A 20,168-nucleotide genomic window follows, 5' to 3' on the forward strand; every position below is an offset into this window, starting at 1 on the left:
GTGAAGCGCCTGAAGCAAGATACATAAACGTTCAGTTTGGAGCTATTCAGGTGGGAGAGTCCTACATCTCATCCATCTGGCACAATTAAGCCTTTTTCTTTTTTCTCCCCACCTTTTCGTGCTCCTTTGACATGAAATATGGAGCAAAACGAGCCCATTAGAATACGGCTTCTCAGAAGAAGTGTGGGCCACCGGTTTGAGGAAGAGAAGTATGAATGCAGTGTGGAACACAGGGTGGGTGGGATAAAGCCGTTTCTGTCCCGCAGCGCCCTCTAGCCGCACAGAGAAGCGTTGCAGGCGGTTGCCGTTGCAGAGCGAGGAAGATGCGTTCGGCTTTAGCTCGAGACTCGCTCGCTGGTCGCACCGTGAAACCCAGCCAATCCAATCTGGTCCCGGTGACGCGGGTGAGGCAGGCTTCAGCACGGGCTCCATCATAATATTTAACACCCACTCCCCCCTCCTTCCTTTACCCCTAACCCTGAGAGCGCACTAGTCCTGGCCTGGCTGAATGGGCAGTGACCTGGGCGACAGGAGTTTGGCGGACAGATCGACACCTGTCACGGAGAGGCACGACGGGTTTTTCGAGCGGTGTTTTTCTTCGTCCCGTGTCGTTTTTACGTCGCTCTTTCACTACGCTTCGTAGCGTATGACCCGACTTGTGGCATTTTTTGCATCGCACTTGATTCGCGATCGTTTAGCCGGAGGTGGAGCTCCCTGAGCGGGGACACGGACTGCGCTGATGCGGCTTCGTGCCGGAGCCGACATGCAGCTGGCCGCCGCGTTTAGGTTCGGCGGAAACCGGGCAGTAGATGTGTGGCAGCGGTGCCCGTAGGGAAATATTCCTTAAAAAGTCAACTGTCCGTCCGTGACGACGAGTCAATAACCTGGCTGGCCGAGAAAAAGCAAGACTCCAGGTACTTATTATCAAAGCCCTGGTTTACGTTTTTAGCACATTTTATCTTTCCCACGTGCTGTTTTTGGGCTTCATCCCCGAGACGCTGCTAATGTGGCATTCGCACGGCTAAAAAAACAAAAAACACAAAAAATAGGTGGTGGACTATAATAAGAAAAAAAAGATGATCCTGTTCCGTAAGTTCCGACTGCTCATCCTCATGGTGTTTCTCGTGGCGTGCACCATGCACATCATGATCGACCTGCTGCCCCGGCTGGAGAGGAGAGCGGCCGGCCCAGGCTCCGGCGGAGTAGGAGGCGGCGGAGACGCGGGCTGCTCGTGCGCCCACAGCCCGAGCGAGGAGCCTCGCGGGCGTCCAAAGCAGCGCTCCAGAGCCGCTGCCTCTGCCGCTGGAGCTCAGGCAGGTTGGCCAGGCAAGCACACGCTGAGGATACTGCAGGACTTCAGCAACGAGCCCAGCTCCAACCTCACCTCACAGTCGCTGGAGAAGCTGGCCGGCGCTGGGGACAGAGCAGAGCCGGTTAAAAGAGCGGACGAGGCGTTAGAGGAGAAGCAAAGGAGTCTGATAAGGGAGAGGGGGAGCCGTGGCAAAGAAAAGCCCGAGCAGCGTGCCTCCAAGCTCGCGGCTCTCTACGAGCACACGCTCTACAAGAGCGAGCTGCCGCCGCTAACGGACGACGACACGCTCTTCAACGTCAACACTGACATACGGTTTTACCCGAAAGCCACGGGAAATCAAGAATGGTAAGCAGCCCCATCTGAGCTGATAAACGGCTAACACTTCACACTGAACCGAACCACCAGCTCTGTTTCTTCCCAAAACTCTCTGCGGAGGTAGCAGGTGTAGTGGACTTGAAGTTTTCAAAAATACTAACCGTGGCTTAGCCTGGCTAACTCTCAAATAAACACGCTTAGCCTGCACTTTTCTGCCTCTGTTTAAAGTCAAGTGTCTGCTCAGTAACAGGGAGCCTGTGAAGAGTTTAAAAGAAAACCATTTGGGCTTCTTTTGCACTCAGTTTCCTCCATTTTTCTTTCTGTCAGTGATGTCGAGCTGTGTTTGTCATCTCTTTTTTGTTAGCTTGGTCATTACATTTTCGTCTTGAGAGTCTTCCAAAGAGCCTGGCTTATTTCAGTCACTAAATACTGAAACGTTTCTGAATAAGAAACTGTAGGATGTCCAAGTGAAATAACTGGACAGTGATACAAGTACTGAGATTCTGTAATGAATCAAATGTTGAGGATTTTTTTTTTGTTATTATTATTTTACACTTAGTAGAAGTTTGGATTTTTTGACATAATTCGTTACAAATCTAGTTTGGAGATTTATGTACCAGAACTGACAAAACCAAATCCCACCTGTCAGCTTTAATTCAATATTCTGCAATTGGCTGTGTCTAATAGTCAGGGCAGTTGCTTATTATTGCAAGGACTAAATGTTGAATGGAGAGCAATGCAGTCAACCGAGTCACTGCTGTTCCTATCAAATTACCCACGTCTTTGGCTCCTTACAGCATATAAATAGTAGAGTGTCCAGAAAATATATGGTTTTGTAAATGCTTTAAGCACTTTGTGAATCAGTGAGTGACAAAATGTAGATCCTCAGGTGTCATGAGGCACAGATCAGTAATTCTGCCAATAATTTTGACCCAATGTACCTTTAAATATATGCCTTTACCCTTACTTTCTCTTTCCTGAGGGGTCCCTTAGATTTCTTGCCATCTGAGAAAGTGTATCAACACGATAACAAAGAGTTCTAAAGCCATGACATGTGGCCAGGGGCTGTGTAAGACCTCATGTCTCACAAAATTGGAAAGGTTCCAGGTCCAGAGCCCTTCTCGGTACCTTTCCCTGTGAACTGCAGTATCTGCCGTGCTCCGTCAGTGCACCCTGGAATAAGATGTTCCCTCCAGGCGTAATGAAAAGGTATTAACATAAAAGTTCCCTCTTTTGAATTAGGGTTTAGGGAACTCCTCATCTTCTCCTAGAAACATTTCTTGGCGAGTCTTTACATGATGGTTGAAGGTTCCCAAGGAGAGCCTGTGTGTTATCAAAATTACATTTGAAGTTCTGATTCTACAGAAGCTGATGGGGAAAATATTAAACAACAAAAAAAGGAAATAAATTTGGCATTTCCTCAGAGATTCTCAGCCATCATACGGTTAGAGGGTTAGAGTGCTATTAGCTGCTCCTTTATTTTTTATCATCTTCATTAATCTAAGGGTGGATGAAATCAAAGTGAAATGTCAGAGTGGCAGTACACTGCAGCAAGGCTGGAATATAAATTAATTGACCAATTACTATGGGGTGTTGACACTTTACAAATGGGCCAATATAGATTGCTGGAAAACAGTGTTTGGCATTAGAATTAAGTCTTGTTCTGCACTGCAAAAAGGTTGAATTGAAGTTTTGGAGCTCATGCACTGATAAGCTGCAGCTCTCCTACTGTTTCCTCATTACCTGTATTTTGATGAAGTAGCTGTCTCCATACTGAGCATTTATAGCATGGGCATCTTGTTTTGTGTGGAAGTGTGAAGGGCTGGGGGCAAAGTTGAAGTTGAGGTAGAATGCTTAAAAAATTTAGCAACAGCTACACTAGATGGCCAACTAACAATGGCTAAAACAACAGTTTGTTAACTGACTACCTAGCGTATCTAGCTGGCTAACTCATTTAATATGTAAATAGCCAGTACTATAGCTAACAAATCTTTACTTTGTTTGCCAAGAAAAATAATGCATACGCTAAATATATTAGGGATGCACAAGGATATCAGAATTATATCCATATTGGCAGGTAATTGCTTAAAAACACTGTCAGTATAATATTAGGTAGATGTAGTTCACATTTCATAAATGTATGGTTAGAGATGTACATGAAAAATATCAGGTGTTGGCAGCAGCATGCAAGTCCCATATGGGTGCATCCCTAAAAATGTATCCTATCTTTGCATTTTTGTCTGTATTTCTGCTCCACTATGCGCTGTATGTCTTCACAAATCACAAATCTATTCTTCTCCTTTGTGTCATTACAGATGCCCAGCTCCTTGCTCTGAATTAAGCCTTGCAGCAAAAAGGCAAATAGTGAGGCATGTTTGATGCACTCAAGTGACAGTGTTGTTTCAGGGGATGTTGATAAAATTTACATGAAAAACGCAATCTCATTAAATTCGTGCTCATTTCTTTACATTAAAAGTTTCATTCAAATAGATAGTAGAGGAACCAAGGCGCATAATAAAAGCGAAGTGCAGGTACTCCACTCACTTCATTGTTCAGCCTTCTATGATTCATAGTCAAAAAATATTCATGCCAACTTTTGTTGATGCCATTATCACTCCTGCAGTGTCTTCTCCCGCAGACATTACATTAGCGTTCAAAACTAATGCCCTGTCGTTTCTAGGCACAACGAGGGGAATGAGGAAGAGGAAGAGTACAGCCCGACGGGGGAGGCCACTGCTGAGTCATACCCCAACTGGCTTCGCTTCCACATTGGGATTAACCGTTATGAGCTCTACTCCAGACACAACCCAGTGGTGGAGGCCCTGCTGAAGGACCTGCAGTCGCAGAGGATCACCAGCGTAGGTGAGCCTGGGTCAAGTCTTGTCGCTGTTGAATGGATATGCAGGGCCCATTCCTGTGTTTTTTAATATTGTAGTATTGCTGGCTCAGGAGAGTAATCCCCCTTCCAAAAGCAATTATTGCCAAGTGGTTTAGTGCCATTATGGGCATAGCACAAGCCAACTAGGTCACTTGTGCTCAGAGTGGAGTGGTGGGTGAATAGCACGAATGCTCAATGCTGGAGGGCTTATGATTGTAGCTTGTGTGTGTATTTGTATTAGGGGGAGATGGATTTGTAGAATTATTAGACAGAACGACTGTTTGAAGTCTTTTCTGAATTAACAGAAGCTTGTCTGTGTTTGCATTGGCAAGCAAGGAAAATTTCTGCAAAAGATGGTTGAGTACATGCATGGTCACTGTTTTGATTGACAGTCAGCCCAATCTCTCTCTGTTTATCAGCGCTTTCTCATAGCCTTGCTGCAGAGTGGACGATGATGTGACATTGTTTTTGGTGCAGCGCACATCAGTCAAGGCCATCAGCGCTAGAACATTGACCCTTGCTCGGGGGGTCCAGGCGAAGGGTCTGAAAAAGCAGCAGCAAAGTGTTGCAATTGCCTAAAATGGAGCTAGCAATTCGTTAGGAGAGGAGTCAGTTTGGAAAATGTTTTGTAGGTAAAATACAATAAATCTTGTCTGATGTTTTCCATTAATCTTGTTTCTTTGTTTCCTCAGCAAAGAGAAGGGCACAGTGCAACCGCAACAGCAGGACACTGCTTATTTCCGTGGTGTTTGTTGGTTGTTGTTCCAGTGTTGTTTATGTTGATTGGCTACTAAAGCACATTTAAATCCAGAAGTGGTAACTATGCAGTTAGGGGGGGTGCTTGATGCAAGATCTAAGGCCATGATTTAAGTGATCTTAAACATAACAGAGGCTGTCAAAGCTCTCCTTTGGTAATCATCCACCATGGCAATGTTTTTGTGGCTGCATGCTGCCATCAGTGACATACTGTCACTGTTTACATAATTCTGCACTAAGGTAGAATATTTTTTAAAATTAAAGGAAGTAGCATTACTGAATCAGGAGAGAAAAGACACACTTAAATATGGTGCTGCGAGTCACCTCATAACACCTAAAATAATAATTTAAATTTAGAGTTGTCTGGAGTTTTTCAGGCTAAGTCATGCATCTCCATGTTACACACGCAGGCTCAAAAAGATGGTCTAGCTCAATGTTTAGGTCTTAAATGCAAAGTCAACCATATACAAATAAAGATATAATGACAATAGAAGATAATTTACTTACATTCTCAGAAATACGTCCTTTCCCCAAGTTTTGACTGAGTTTTCTTTGAATGCTCTTTTAGCATGTGCAGTCATCAGATTTATCCACTTAAAGCACAAATCTGTTCTTTAAAATGTTTTCTTCCACACATTACATGCAATTACGCAATCCTCAAAACTTAAGCAGTGCAGCTTTAAAGAAAAAAAACAATCAGAAAATCTTCAACTATTCGCCCTAGGCAGCTATGATTTGTGCTGTGGTATGATAGGCCTGTGCTAAATTACTCAAAACCTGTTGTGGTATGCAGCCTAGGTTATAGGGGGTTTAAAGCGGGTAAGTTTCTGTTGACTTAGCTACAGTGAAGTAGGCTAGTTGGTGTTTGTTATCCTTGCCATAGCGATGTCTTTGGGACATAATGCTTGCTAGCTGGCCCTCACAACCCATAACCAGGTTCTGTTGAAATTAAATTCTGGCTGTGTCACTGGTGCAGCCTCTTGTTACAAGCAGCATGATAGGGGTTTTTAGCAGTCGAGGCCCAATGTGTTATGTCTGTGATCCCTTTGATTCTATTTATGTATCACTGGAATAATGGCTTTAATAATGGGTCACATTTCTGATCAGCTGTCATGTACATTCAGTGACATTCAGTACATTCTGTTACCTCTTTTCTTGCAGAAAGGCTAAATGAGTTATTCATACCCTTTAAAACAAGCTTATTAATCAGTTATTAACCTTTAAATTTATTAGTCATTAAAAAGTACCTGATAACTACCAGCAAACAAATATTTAAGTTTGTCATGAATATGGCCCACATAATATTTTAAGGTTTCAAGGTTAATACCACTATCATAATTACATTTTGTTTAAAGTAAACAGTCTACTTTTCAGTGAGCATGGCTTGTTTAGTGTGTAAATACTGGCAAAAGTTGCCCTCTTATACTGACTGTTCTCAGATCAGTATGGCAGTTTGCTTTGTTATGGTTTAGCCTTCCACAAATTGAGCATATGCCAGACCAGCTTATAAAGGCAGCTTCTACTCTTGACAGGCCTGCACATAGAGAGATATATAAGCGGTGGCACTGGGCTATCTGGATCCTGAATGCACCTCATGCTGTGTGAATGAGGGCCTACTGCTGAAGGATACAGTCACTTACAGCAGTGTATGAAAGAGAGAATTGACTATGCTTTGTGTGGAGAACAAGTAAAGAGTAAGCAAAGCGGATGAAAGCCAGGCCATTAAATCTGATGTAAAATGCATTTTGTCTGTGTTCCATGGCCGCTCCTTTGGTAAGATAATCACCAAAACTGTGTGCTTGTGTACTGCAGTTATGGTTGCCATGTTCATGCTCCCAGCTGCTCCGCCCTGCTCCACAATACTTTGTGTTAATCACTTATGTGCTTAAGTCCCTTATGAGCTATTACTGTGATTTTGCATTCGATTTTTTTACATAATTATATATAAAAGTATTTACACTATAGTTAATTACACAAAGAATCACACTTACTTTGGTACACTTTCTGTACTAATAAGTTTAAGTCTACACCTTTTGTTTCAATGGTAATAATAATAATAAATGTAAAGGATAGTTTTTCTTTCCACAAAAAAAAAAAACTGTATGTAGCACAGTAACTTTTCATGGAATTGATGCCACAATCAAATATCTCATTTTCTAATTATGAACACAAATGTGGGATTGATTGAAAGTTTAGAATTTCTACATTTGGATGACTTATGTCCTAGGAATATTTAACAAATGTAAGAGGTGGCCTTGGAGTAGGTATGTCTGGATCTGACCCAAAGGATTGGGATTGGAGTCAATCCAGGTATATTTTTACAGATCAGTTATCGGTTGTATTAAGCCTGATCTGGTTCCAGTCTGTTGTAGAGGTGACGTAGGAGCATGAGGAGCGTTTTTAGAACAAAGGGATATAAATGTCTGCAGTGTGGAACTGTTTTACAGTGGAATATCTGCAGCACTATTGTCTGCACTAGACAAATTTTGTCTGAATGTTGGCAAACTGTAAAACTGTGAGTGTGTGGCTATTACACTTCGAGTCTACTTTCTCCCACTTTACTGCAAATGGCAAGACCATCAGACGCATGTGCAAAATACACTCCTGTCACATTTTTCACTCGCGACCGGTTGAGAAAGAAACTATCAAGTGTGTACTAGAATGCACATACAAGAATGAAGTCATTTCCTTACAGAATATTAAAGTAACTGGATGCAAAATCATCAGGTAGATGAATCAAATTATTTCATTGTGTAACTCACAAAATTATTATACTTGAATAGCAAAACGAAAGTGATAACCCTTAAACAGCATTTCTTAGCACATGAGAAAGTGCCTTCTTGTGTGACGTGCCATTTAACCTGTGTGGTGTAATGTTTTGGTTGTAAATAATAAACTACGATCACCAAATCTCTGGCTGAGTATTGCTCTCTAAAGAGGACAATCACAGGACAGGAACTGAGCTGATTGCGCTTATCAGCTGCCTGTGGCACTGTTGCTTCATAGCACGGTAATCTCTACTGATGAGAAACATGGGCTTTATTACCAGCGCTCTACCCTAGACACGCTGACAGTCATAAATGGCAGATGGTTGCTTATCTATGCGTGGAATTAGATTGTCTATTTATGGGCCAAGGCATAACATCCCATTGTTGGAGATTGTGAAGTGTTTGGAAAATACCCAGTGAAAAAAGTTGTTGTTTGTCTAGCCGGCTTCATAATAGCGCAGATTTAGTACATTTGTGTATACACAAATGAGTCAGTGAGGAAAGCATGTGGCATTACTGATGACAGAATGTTTATGTTTGTGCACGCACATGTGCAACAGTATAATCTGATAAGAAAGTTCAACATTTTGTCACAATAGATGTAACATTAAAAGTGGTTCTCTCTTTGCACAGCTATGAAGTCCGGTGGAACCCAGCTAAAACTCATCATGACATTCCAGAACTACGGACAAGCGCTCTTCAAGCCGATGAAGTAAGTGGAATCCCAGATTTATCGTCCATAACACACTCCGATTAAGGGAATCTCAGGTTTCCCCACCAGACAGGAAGCACAAAACACTCCATAATCCTGCTTTATATGCACACCAGAGCATAGAACCCAAAACTCTAAGCCTCATCCTGAGCATATCCAAAACTCTAAGCTCAATTCTGAGAGAAATATGCACCTAATGCGAATATGCACTTCTTTTCCTTTCGCAAGACACCAAAGCCTTCATTGACAAATGCATTATGTTTAAGCCCTACCAAAGAATAGTTCAGTCTCAGATCTTTTTTCTGCTCAAGGCACTGAAAAAAATATCTCCTCACTTCTGGCATAAGCAGCAGTCTCTGTGTTCGAGCCCAGCTCACGGTGTTTAGATGTGCCGGAGCGTCCGTATGATCTTTCCTGGTGGGTAATGATCAGTCTGTTTTTAATTAACATCGCCGGGCCTACATGTTAATTAAAACGAGAGAGGAACCGCCAGGAGCTCTTGGGGATGATGCCAGCGGAAGCAGTAGCAGCACATAAAAACCTTGCTGTATGAGTCAGTCCTCACCACTCCCACAGCTGAGACCAAGCTGCCACCTTGCTCGCTCGTGATCAAATAATTGCTCGGAGATGCTTGATTTCCTATGCCCAGGGTCTGTCAAGCACCTTTTTCTTTATTTGATTGCATCTCATCACATCCACTGGACCATCAAAGCTGCATTTTTCTGACACTGGGGGATGGAGTTGCTGTTTTTCTCCAGTTGCTTAACAAGTTCAGTTCAATTAGATTCCAGCTTTCAAAGCTCAAACACATATTCCAGAAAACTAGTGGCCATTATCTAGCAAATCTCAAAAGAAGCAGATATATGAAAGCAGCAATTTTGCTCTTGTATGCAGAAGTCTCAGAATTGAGGCCTGATTCTTTCTGTGTGAAATGTCGGTTTTACAATTCAGGTAAACTAAACCTAATCTCCTAATAAAGAATCTGAAGGAAATCTCACAAGTTGAGATGCTGATTGAAAGTCACTTTTATCATAGGGCAGAACCTACTTGTCACTTCCATCAAGTGCAAATGCTTGCTGGTGTAAACAAACTTACCTGTATTGCTGTATGAGTATCTGTTCATAGACCATGCTTCATTGAAAGTGTCCCAAATGTTCCCAGACCTCAGCAAAGATAACTGCACCATGCCTTTGTGCACAGATGTCTGTGTAGACGCCATTAGTACCATCACAATTCACCTTTTTCTTGACCTTTGAGATCTGAGAGATTTAACCCTCATAAGTCACCAGCGATAAAAAGGATGGTGAATTTACAGTGTATTCATTATTTCTCACTTGTGGCTCTACAAATTCTGTCAAAAGGGCAGAAAACATGTTTGTGTTCATAAGTAGAAGAGAAAATATCATATTATGATCTAATGAAAAGTTATTGTTGTGTATACAGTCTTGTTTTGCAGTATCTACTCAGACATGTTGATGTGGAGTGTAAATCAAATGTAAACTTAATTCCTTATGTAGAAAAACTAGGTAATAATGTATAAGTACACAATTGTGTAACTACAATACTGCGCAAAAGTCAGAGGCCTCCCTTCATTTATTTAATTATTTGTTAAAACGGTCATTAAGTACAAGTTATTCTTTTTTCAGCAGATATTTCTGAGAAGATTAGATGCAACGTAATCCACTTGCATAAGGTAGGGGGAAATCAACTGAGGCAGAAGAAAATCAAGATCCACTCATCAGGTACGAGTGAAGTGAAGGCTTCAGATTTGAAAAATTCCACAGGTGTTTCTGTCCATCCTTTCACTGTGCGAGGGCATCTTAATGCCATGAGTCTGAAAGGGTGTGTAGCTGTCAAGAAAAGGAAATAGACCAAAAGAAATTACAAATCAAACAAAGAAGCTGCTGGTGTTCTCAGAACAATGGGTTGGCCGAGCCAGAGCCCAGACTTCAACATCATATACTGTGTTTGGGATTACTTGGATTGTGAGAAAGAGAAAATGCAACCAATTTCTAAGACTGAACTTTGGAGGTCTGGAAAAATATCCCTGTAGATTTCTTTGAAAAACTAAAAGCAAGTCTCCTGAAAAAAGGAAGCTGTAATAAAGGCACAGAGTGGACACACTATATACTATAAAAAATGATGTAACATTGAGTTATTGAGGCGTCTGTGTAATACTCTGTGTTTACTGCTTTTTCAGATGATGAAAAATTAAAAACTTAATGAAAAAGTGGTCTCTGACGAAAATACCTATATTGTTCATGGTCAAAAAACTCTTTTGAATTTCGTTCGATGGACTCACCTTATAACTACAGATCCATGTCCGTTTTGTCTGCTGTTCTGCTTTGTGTCAGTGCAGTCTATGCACACTAGTAACACCATTATATAAAAGTTCAATATTGTAAAGTAAACCATCACTGGAAATTCACATCACAGTCTCTTGGAATTCATTTCCAGTAAGTCATGTTCATTCCAGTAGGGAAATATGTGCGCTTGTATCTGTAGCACATGCCTCCAGGCACTGCATTCTGATCTCCTCACCTATAAGAACTCAAGCAACACTACACTGCGACTGCAAATTCAGAACACGTTCAGTAACTCATATCTCTGTGCTATTTGTGCCTGGCTAAACCCATTTCTTACACTTAGCCTGGAGTGCTAAAGCTAACGCCGTCACAGCACATGGTTAAAGAGTGTGTGTATGGCAGATTCTTATCAGATTTTACCTCAGAGTGGCCTCACCACTGCCAGGCAGCAATAGTTTGGAAACAGATTTAGACAGTTTTCATCTTACCTCATCAGCTAAGACAGGTTTGGTGTCCGAAGTTTGCTTCTTTTTCGTTTTTCTCTGGAGGTACAAAGCTAATGTAGCTAACAAATAATGGAAGCTGATCTCCCACAGATAAGCATTGTGCTAACCTCATGCTTAAATTATCACACATTTGTCTTAAATCTTGTCATTAAGAGTGTTTGGATGTGAAACTTATTGACTCAGATCAGCCAGTTTATTTACTACCCATAAAGATTATCAGCCATTTTATTTACTGTCTACAATGACCAGTGATAAATGTGAGACTTTTTACATATAATATTGATAATGGTAAAATACAATTTCTTTGTGAACTGTTTCTGCCATGAATGTGATTAAAATACATTTTGGCCAAACATCTGGTTTCTGTCACCTCATTTTGCATTACAGCACCCTGCATGTACCCCATCCACCATAAATAGATGTTTTTGGCCAAAATCGTATTTCAAAACCAAAATGATAAAACAATGTCTCATCAGGCAGTGTGTTCATAACCATTTAATGTAATACCATTCAGTGATGTAGCTTTCAGAGACATTAAACTCTTTACGCGTCTGGTTCTTATCATCACCACTGTGAACAGTTCTTACTCGGCAGGTTTCTTTAGAATGGAGTGTTTCGCATTAAACCACTCTGAATGACTTGGTTTACATTTTAACCATGTAATCATGAACATTTTGAAAAAAGGGAAATTCCCCTTTCACTGTTACATTAAAGGTTCCACAATGTGTTTTAATAGAATGTGAGATATATGACAATCACAGTATCTAGCACTATAATCACAATATGGAATTTTGTTCATAATGCACAGGCCTAAACCAGACCCATAGGGAGCCTGAGGGGATAAAAGATACTGTTTTCTAGAGCCAATGAAGTGCTGAATGGCTGCCGCTTGTCGAGGGAGTGTGAGTGGAGGTGCGGTAGCAGCGCGCTGCAGCACTTTAATCAAATGTGTGATACTAAATTACACGTCTGAGATTTAAGCTGACTCTTTTCCAGAGTTGAGCTTATAATCGAGTCTGAGAATGCAATCATGCACAGTCCAGGGGAAAAAAGTACTGTGGTCTCGGGTTACATGTTGCAGATACACACAAGGACTTGTTAAAAAGCAGAACGGACGCGGCACGACAGGGGCATTAAAGTTATTTAAAAAGTGGCACTTTTGCTTTTCAGGCGTAAGCTGAACGTCGCTGGGGCAGTGCTGCTCACATGGCTAAATAATATTTGTTTATTCTGATATTTTGTCACGTTTTAATGAAAAGGTCTGCTCAGTGTGTCAGGCGTGCGCTCACCTGCAGGATCAGATGTAGGAGAGAGATTTGTCTGTCAGTAATGAATGAAAACAGTAATTAAATATGCTTTCTGACCAAACACAAATACAGTGTTTCTGTGTTGAGTCATATTTTGCAACGCTGAATTATTACACCTTCTAGGTGTGAAGTAAATAGCATTTATGAAGTCTGCCAGCTGAATCTGGCAACGTCCTGGCTTTGGATCTTCTAAACAGAAGTATGGTAGAATTTAATGAAAAAAGAACATTTGAACAGATTTGCAAATATTCTACAAACTGATTTAGCTCATCTGACAGGGTCACCATGGCCTGACCTATATGTTTAACATGAGACAAAGAACTATGCATAGGCAATCAATGTATGAACTGAATTTATTACCGTGTCCATTCTGTTGCATTAACATTTACATTATTTACAGCCCTACTGCATCTACCTGCATCACAATCAGCACACAACTAAAATGTACTTGCCCTATTCTTCTTTTTGATTGGTGTAGCCTCCGATCAGAAAGAAGTCGAGTCGAGATCAAACAAGCAGCTTTTGCAGATATCAGGATCTTGAGATATTGTGTACATTTTTTTAAATAAATGTAGACTTGCTTGCTTACCTACAAAGAAATAACCCAGTTCGCTTCCAGTTTTGTAAATGATGCGCGTTTCCACCAAAAAATATATTCCATCAACAATATTAAAGACAAACATGCATAGTTCAAGTGAGAGACCTCCTCCAAAACAGGTGGACAATGTGAAAAGGCGTTAACTCATCATAGGGAGCAGATTACACTTACTACATTGTCTTGTTAGCAATATAGGCTGCACTAAGCGACTGTTATGAAGCAAACAAATGATCATGTTTGGCCACACCCATTGAAAATATGTCTCATGGTCCATGCAGTACCAAGACTGAACACACTCAGAAAGGGCTTTCCTTATTTTTAGCATTTTCTTGCACTGACGGATCTGAAGCAGGTGTGTTTGAGCAGGAGAATTATCAAACTGTGCTGGACACTGACCCTCCGGGACTGGAGTTGTGCACCTCTGCATTATGTGATTGTTCTCTAAAATACACACACAATAAAATGTAGAAATTGAAACTACATCTACCTGGATTAGCATTATAGAGAAATGTAAGATTTATTTCTGTAGAGTTATAAATGCAGACATTTTAGCATGATAACCCAGAGTAAACATTCTGCTCTTCCAAAGCACAATAAATACATTATCAGACATGGGTTAACAATATGACAGCAAAATCTTGTTTCCTTTAAATAATACATTTATAGGAGAAATAAAAGTTCTCAACTTTAATATGTATGAGATTTTACAAGTTTATTACAGAAATGGTTTTGGATGATTTCTGTTGGTCCATTTATCATGATATATTCATACAGTGTAAAGGGCAGCTGGCACTTTTAAATGCGGTAAAAGAGTTAAGGAAAAAAAAATTAAAAATGGAGATATGATATATTGATTAGTGTTGCACCAAAATGAAAATTCTTGGCCGAAACTGAACTACAGGACACACTCGGAAAAAGAAAACTGAAACAAACCTTAAATTTGCTATTTTATTTATGCTTTTGTATTAACATACTAAACATAACAGGTAATGAAGAAAGTATACTTATTATGGATAAATCTGCTTTCATTAAATAGAAACAGTTAATATAAAATTAATTTACTTAATTATTCCAGTAAATACAGTATGTGCTTCTGAAATCCAACGCTCTTGACAACAGAAAATGTTGGTCATTCAAGAAAATGAATGGCATTAATTTTTAGTTGACACTTGGAATGAACAGTGATATCAAATCTCTTTGTAAAAACCAGGAAATGGTTCCAAACGGCTGACATTTTTCCACTGTTAATCTGCTGCCACTCAAATTGTTTGAACACATCTGTGCTGACCGGCACTAGAGAGCGAAAAAAACAAGCAACATTTTGTTTCTTGAAATTCTAGCACCTTCATATGACAGTGCCGGTATGTTCAGTCAGGTGTGTCCAGCATTTGACTAGTACTGTATGTCACAAGCAGCATTGTGGTTCCAGTCTTGTGCTATGTTCACGATATGAAGCTCTCCACACTACAGGGAGCCCTGCATTGCTGTATTATGATGAATGAATTAATAAGTCCACAGGTACTTGACTTTCCCAAGCCTTTCCCCCTCCCTCTCTCTCTCTTTCTCTCTCTCTCTCTCTCTCTCCCGCTCAGGCTGTGGTTTTCTTTAGCTGCTAAAAAGGCCGAGTAATTCCTGGAATCCAGGCTGATATTGCAGAGGCCTCTCTCTCTCTTTCTCTCTCTCTCTCTCTCTCTCTCTCTCTGCTCCTGTGCAGCCACACAGTGCATCAAAGCCTCTTTTGATGTGCTGCTGCTGCTTTGAGCTAGATGCAAATCTGTCTGCAGGCATGTAGAGGGGAAACAACTCTAACGCCTGCTGCAGAGGGCCACTCACTGTGAGGGGAGAGAGAGAGAGAGAGAGAGAGAGAGTGAGAGAGAGCACCGCTCAATGGTTCAGTGCTGCATCTACACCTAGATTCCAGACTCATGTTCAGACAGCTTTGTTCTCTCCTCCCTCTCTCTCTCTTTTGCTCTCTCTCTTTTGCTCTCTTTCTTGTTCTTGCTTTCCTGTCTATTTCCTCTATCTGTTTCTTTTGCTCTCCTTTTTTTTCCTGTTCTCACTTTTACTCTTTCTTTTTATCTTTCGCTGTCTTTTTGCTTTCTATGTCTTTCTATTCCTCTCTCTCCCTCTCTCTCTCTCTCTCTCTCTCCCTCTCCCTCCCTCTCTCTCTCTCATACTTTCTCCGGCTCTGTCTCAGTGGGCATAAAAGTGTTTTATTCTCTCTCCCTCTCCATTTAAAGGTCTGTTGGTGGGACACACCATGCCGTGAGAGAGAGAGTGCTAGCCGGAGCAGAAGGCTGCTCACTGAAGGGTTTAATTATTCCACACACTCAACACTGCTGAGTTCACGAGTACAGAGTGAATAGGAGGCACTATATGTTACAAGTTTGGCCAGATCAGATTCTGTGGTGTTTTTTTGTGAAGTTTTCTTGTGCATATGTATGGAGGGGTGAAATAATACACATATTTCTGGTTTTGAAATCATTTTTGATGCTGTGGTCATGATTCAATTCCATTTTAAATATTTTATGTTTCTAATTAATAAGAGAGCTTGGAATTTATATATTCTCATAAATAATTTATTTATAACAATGGAATTTTTAAGTGACTTCAGAAAAGAAGCCACAAAATAAGCCCCCAAAATCACAACTTCTGGAATTTACAAAAGATACCATTCATTTAAGCCTTTCCTTTCTCCCAGCCCACTTATAGCCTAATTGTTTAATTCCATACGATACAGTGGTGTCCCTATTCTGTACTCTTCTCAATAAAAAATGTGCCTTACATTAATATGCTATTGTTTCCATTTTCAGTTTAATGTTCTAAAAGTTCAGTATCAAGAAGTTTAGCTTTGTATTGTCGCAATCTAATGCTTTGGCTACAAGCGAACACACTGCAACATAATTCGATACAATACGATATGTATTATAGCGTAAAGAAAAGCTCATATGGGACATATGTATAACCCAATGTCCTAGTAAGGTACAAAAACAAACCTCTGTGAATGTGTGGCATGTATGTGAGCATCTGCATGTTTATGACGCTGTGTGGACCTAGCTTTGGCAGTGTTCCTTTACTCTTGAGCTGAAGAGCTTGGATGATGCTCAGTGCTTCCACTTAACAGCCAAGCTGATTGGATGTGTCTCTACAGAGCCCCAAAAAAAATCCCCCTCCGTTCACATGCAGCAGAAACGCTCACTTGTCCTTAAGCACACATAGCCAAGTTTGAGCTCTTCCCTCCTTTGATCTCTGTGAGTTTTTTACTCTCTCAGCTTGAATGACTGCCCTGCTACAAAAAATTAGGCCTTTGATTTGATCCATCACAATAGCTGGAGTGAATGTTCTTCCCCGCAGCTGCACATTCAGAATCAGCGTCAGGCTTTATAGGCAAAGTATTTTTTGCACATACAAGGAATTTGTCTTCGATTGCACAGTAGCTTACAGCTCACTTTGTGCAATCATACAGTCATCCATTCCTGTGTTCTTTCACAAAGACAAACGTACATAAATGAGGACTATATGCAAAGTATTCAGCAGCTAGATAGGTAATATTCACTGTAGTTTTTGTGGTACATTTTGTGTTATCTTCCATTTGAAGAAAAGCCATTTAAAGAACAACCCTCCTATTCCATCCCCAGCCCACACCCACATGGGACATACCAACAGAAGCTGATCATTCATGTATCGTAGGGCGCTTGAAAATAGCTCGCACAATTCACAACATAAACACATCATACACTTAAGCAAGCAAAAGGGACTTCACTTTGAATGTTAAATCATTCAGTGTTTGAAGGGTTTTAGGGGTTGTATTGTTAATTCTTGCGGATGACAGTTCCAGATGAATAAATACTGTATTAACCTTAGGGCTGACCCTGAATATTTGACTACTCTGATATTTGGTTGTTGGGTAGTCGTTCAGTTTTTAGCTTTGGGTTTTGGTTTTTTCTTTTTTTGGGGGGCTAAATGTAGGCTATAGATAAATGCAAACTGCAAAATACTGTAACATTACGGTCCGTAATGCAGCTTTATGTTTAATTTGCTGAAAAGAGTGGAGTGGTGCTAAGAGAGGCTAGTGGGCCTAGTGGATGGAGTGAAGCTGCGTTTTGAGTGCTACAGCGGTCTGCGAGGAAGGCAGCTAGCCTGGAGGTTCGAATTTTACAGCAGATGAAGCCACTGATGTGCTTTCAACCTCAACACAGGCGTCAGATGTGGACACCCCCCTCCTATGCAGGGCGAAGCTTTGAATAGTCGCTGTTGATTACTGCCAAAGCTCAGAAGCCCAAAAAGTGGTATTTGGGACAGCCCTGATTAACGTTTTCTTATGTAAAGTAAACCAACTGCAGTTATTTGGCAATTATCGTCAACTGATAAGTCTAAAATCAAGGACACAACCTATCAAAATATCAATTGTAATACAGTAACGTCTGGATCTAAAAGCCATGTTTAAAGCCAATGTCAACTACTTAATCTATACACATTTATATGCACACACATCCACTGAATTTTGTGTAAAAGCACTGAGATATCAAAAAGTGTTCCTTGTATGGTCCAAATGAGCACAGTACTGATAGGTCAGGATAGGACTAAGCATAAGTGTGTTAATGAAGTAAATGACCTGGAACCATATTAACATCCCCTACCTTAGAATCTGGTTTTATTCAAACTTTAATATGTTCATGATTATATGACTAAAAACTAAAAGGTTGTACAGTAATGGACTTCTGAAAGTCCTTTATTCGGAAGTACCAATCATTACTTTCCCAACTAAAATCAAACATAGATGCAATGGCTAGCTTCGACTCTGTGTACCTCAGTAACACTCGAAAGCTGTTGCCGAACACCAGATCCCATATTATTTTAAACACCCATATGTGATTTCGTCACACTGGTGCGCATCACAATTTTATCTCAGAGGACATGGGCGAAATAGCTGTCTGTCTTATCAATTATGGATGGTAACTTTTGATATGGTATATTGTTGTAGTTGTGGTATCGTCCTTTTGAAAAGTGGACCCAAACACTGTTATTTTTAGCTGCATGCTACTTTTTTCAGTATGCCAGTCCAACTGCCTATTGTCCTCATGTGCACAATTGAAAACCGTTTCTGAACTTCAATGATAAGCCCACCTGTTCAGATAGGAACTGTTGTCTTTTTGGATATTATATACAATTAAATTAACATTTAAAACTGATAGCATTAGTCAAACAATTGTTTATTTGTCAGTTAATCAGTTTTCTTCCCTATCAGTGACGCTGTTTGAGACTTTCGCTTAATCCCGTATTTTAGTCACTAATTTGGTGATCAACTTTCGATTCTAACTTTCTCCAAAAATGTCTCTTTTTATATTGATATCTTTGCTTAAACAAAAAAATAATAATTTAAAAAAAACATGTTTAGATTTGACTGATATTTCAAGCCCATGTTTGATAATATATTAATTGTAATTTTTGTAAATTTTATAGAGGTTTCTGTATCAGCATCAGCACTGGCAGATGTGTCCATGAAAAGTATTGAATATCGGCAACAATGCATACTTAATTTGGGTGGTTTAGCCCAACACTGACATTGGACTACTTATGAGTCATCACAATATCTGACTACACACTTAAACAAAATGGTTGTTTAGTAAAGTCAGTCATGACAACTAATAATTCAAGAATGCTTAAATGATTCTTTGCCTGGTTAAATGCTTCATCAGTATGATGGAGAGGCTCTTGTATGTCATTCTTTAAAGAACCTTTCAAAATGAATCTATATAGCACCAAAATGGTTCTAATACTATTACAAGTGAAAGAACTCTTTTTCAGTACTAAACAGAATTTGCTAAGAATGTAGATCACTTTTGTGTCCAGCTCTACTGGACAGATTTATTAAAAAAAAAGACAGTAAGTCGTGCTGCCGTCACCCAGGTCTGCACTGTAGATTCTGCTGGAGGGACTGAAGATAGAAATGCCTCCGTGAGCTCTACTGTAGCTGACAGTGTGTCAGTGCTTGCAGCTTGCAAGAAGCTAGACTGTGGCCTCCTCGCCGTTTTTATACCAAGCCTCATGCTCTCTCCTACAGGCCGCCTCCATGCCACGCTCAAGAATTTACATGTTAGTGGGAGCAAAAGGATCGAAGGACACTGTGTACAGAATTCATCTTCATGATGCTAACGTGTGTGGAGTGGTTATGAAACACAGGCCTCCATTTCTTAATGCATAGTGGATGTCAAAACTTGCATGTGTTTCCAGGATTCAAGGCGAGCAGGCTGGTTTATTGATGTCGGTTTGGAATGCGACTGCTAGTAGAGGCTTCATAACTCACAGCGTGCGATTTGGCCACTTTCTCTGTTTTCTTATGTTTAGCTGTGATGTGTTTGACCCTTAGAATTTGGAGAGTTGTTATTGCTACTTTGCTATACCATATTAATGTAATTAATTACATAATAACGCAATACCTTATGTCTACATTCGATTTACATTCTATATAAACAGGCTCGAGTTTGCACCTATGAATCTCAAAGTTTGCGCCTCAAAAAATGACAAAAAAACATGAAATAACTAAATGTTTAAAGGTTGTAAATGATGGTGTATCTTTCCACAAAACCGGATGGTACTCACAATAACTTTTCATCAAATTCAAATCATGATAAAATATCTCATTGTCTATTTACAAACACAAATGTTTTATCTGTTTAAAATGTAGGTTGTGTGCCTTGAACAGAATT

The 20,168-nt window shown here is 40.3% G+C and overlaps 1 protein-coding gene across 1 annotated transcript in view; it reads left to right on the forward strand.

Annotated features, from left to right (window-relative positions):
* The first annotated feature begins 320 nt into the window (after positions 1-320).
* fam20ca (FAM20C golgi associated secretory pathway kinase a) overlaps positions 321-20,168 on the forward strand; it is a 62,618-nt gene continuing 42,770 nt past the window's right edge. Inside the window, exons 1-3 of the mRNA XM_036589429.1 lie at positions 321-1,657; positions 4,308-4,489; positions 8,663-8,741. Of these exons, the coding sequence (XP_036445322.1) occupies positions 1,077-1,657; positions 4,308-4,489; positions 8,663-8,741 (842 nt within the window). The 5' untranslated portion in view covers positions 321-1,076. The remainder of the gene's footprint in view (positions 1,658-4,307; positions 4,490-8,662; positions 8,742-20,168) is intronic.

The sequence above is a fragment of the Colossoma macropomum genome, unplaced genomic scaffold (genome assembly GCF_904425465.1).
Source record: "Colossoma macropomum unplaced genomic scaffold, Colossoma_macropomum, whole genome shotgun sequence".
Taxonomy (NCBI): Eukaryota; Metazoa; Chordata; class Actinopteri; order Characiformes; family Serrasalmidae; genus Colossoma; species Colossoma macropomum.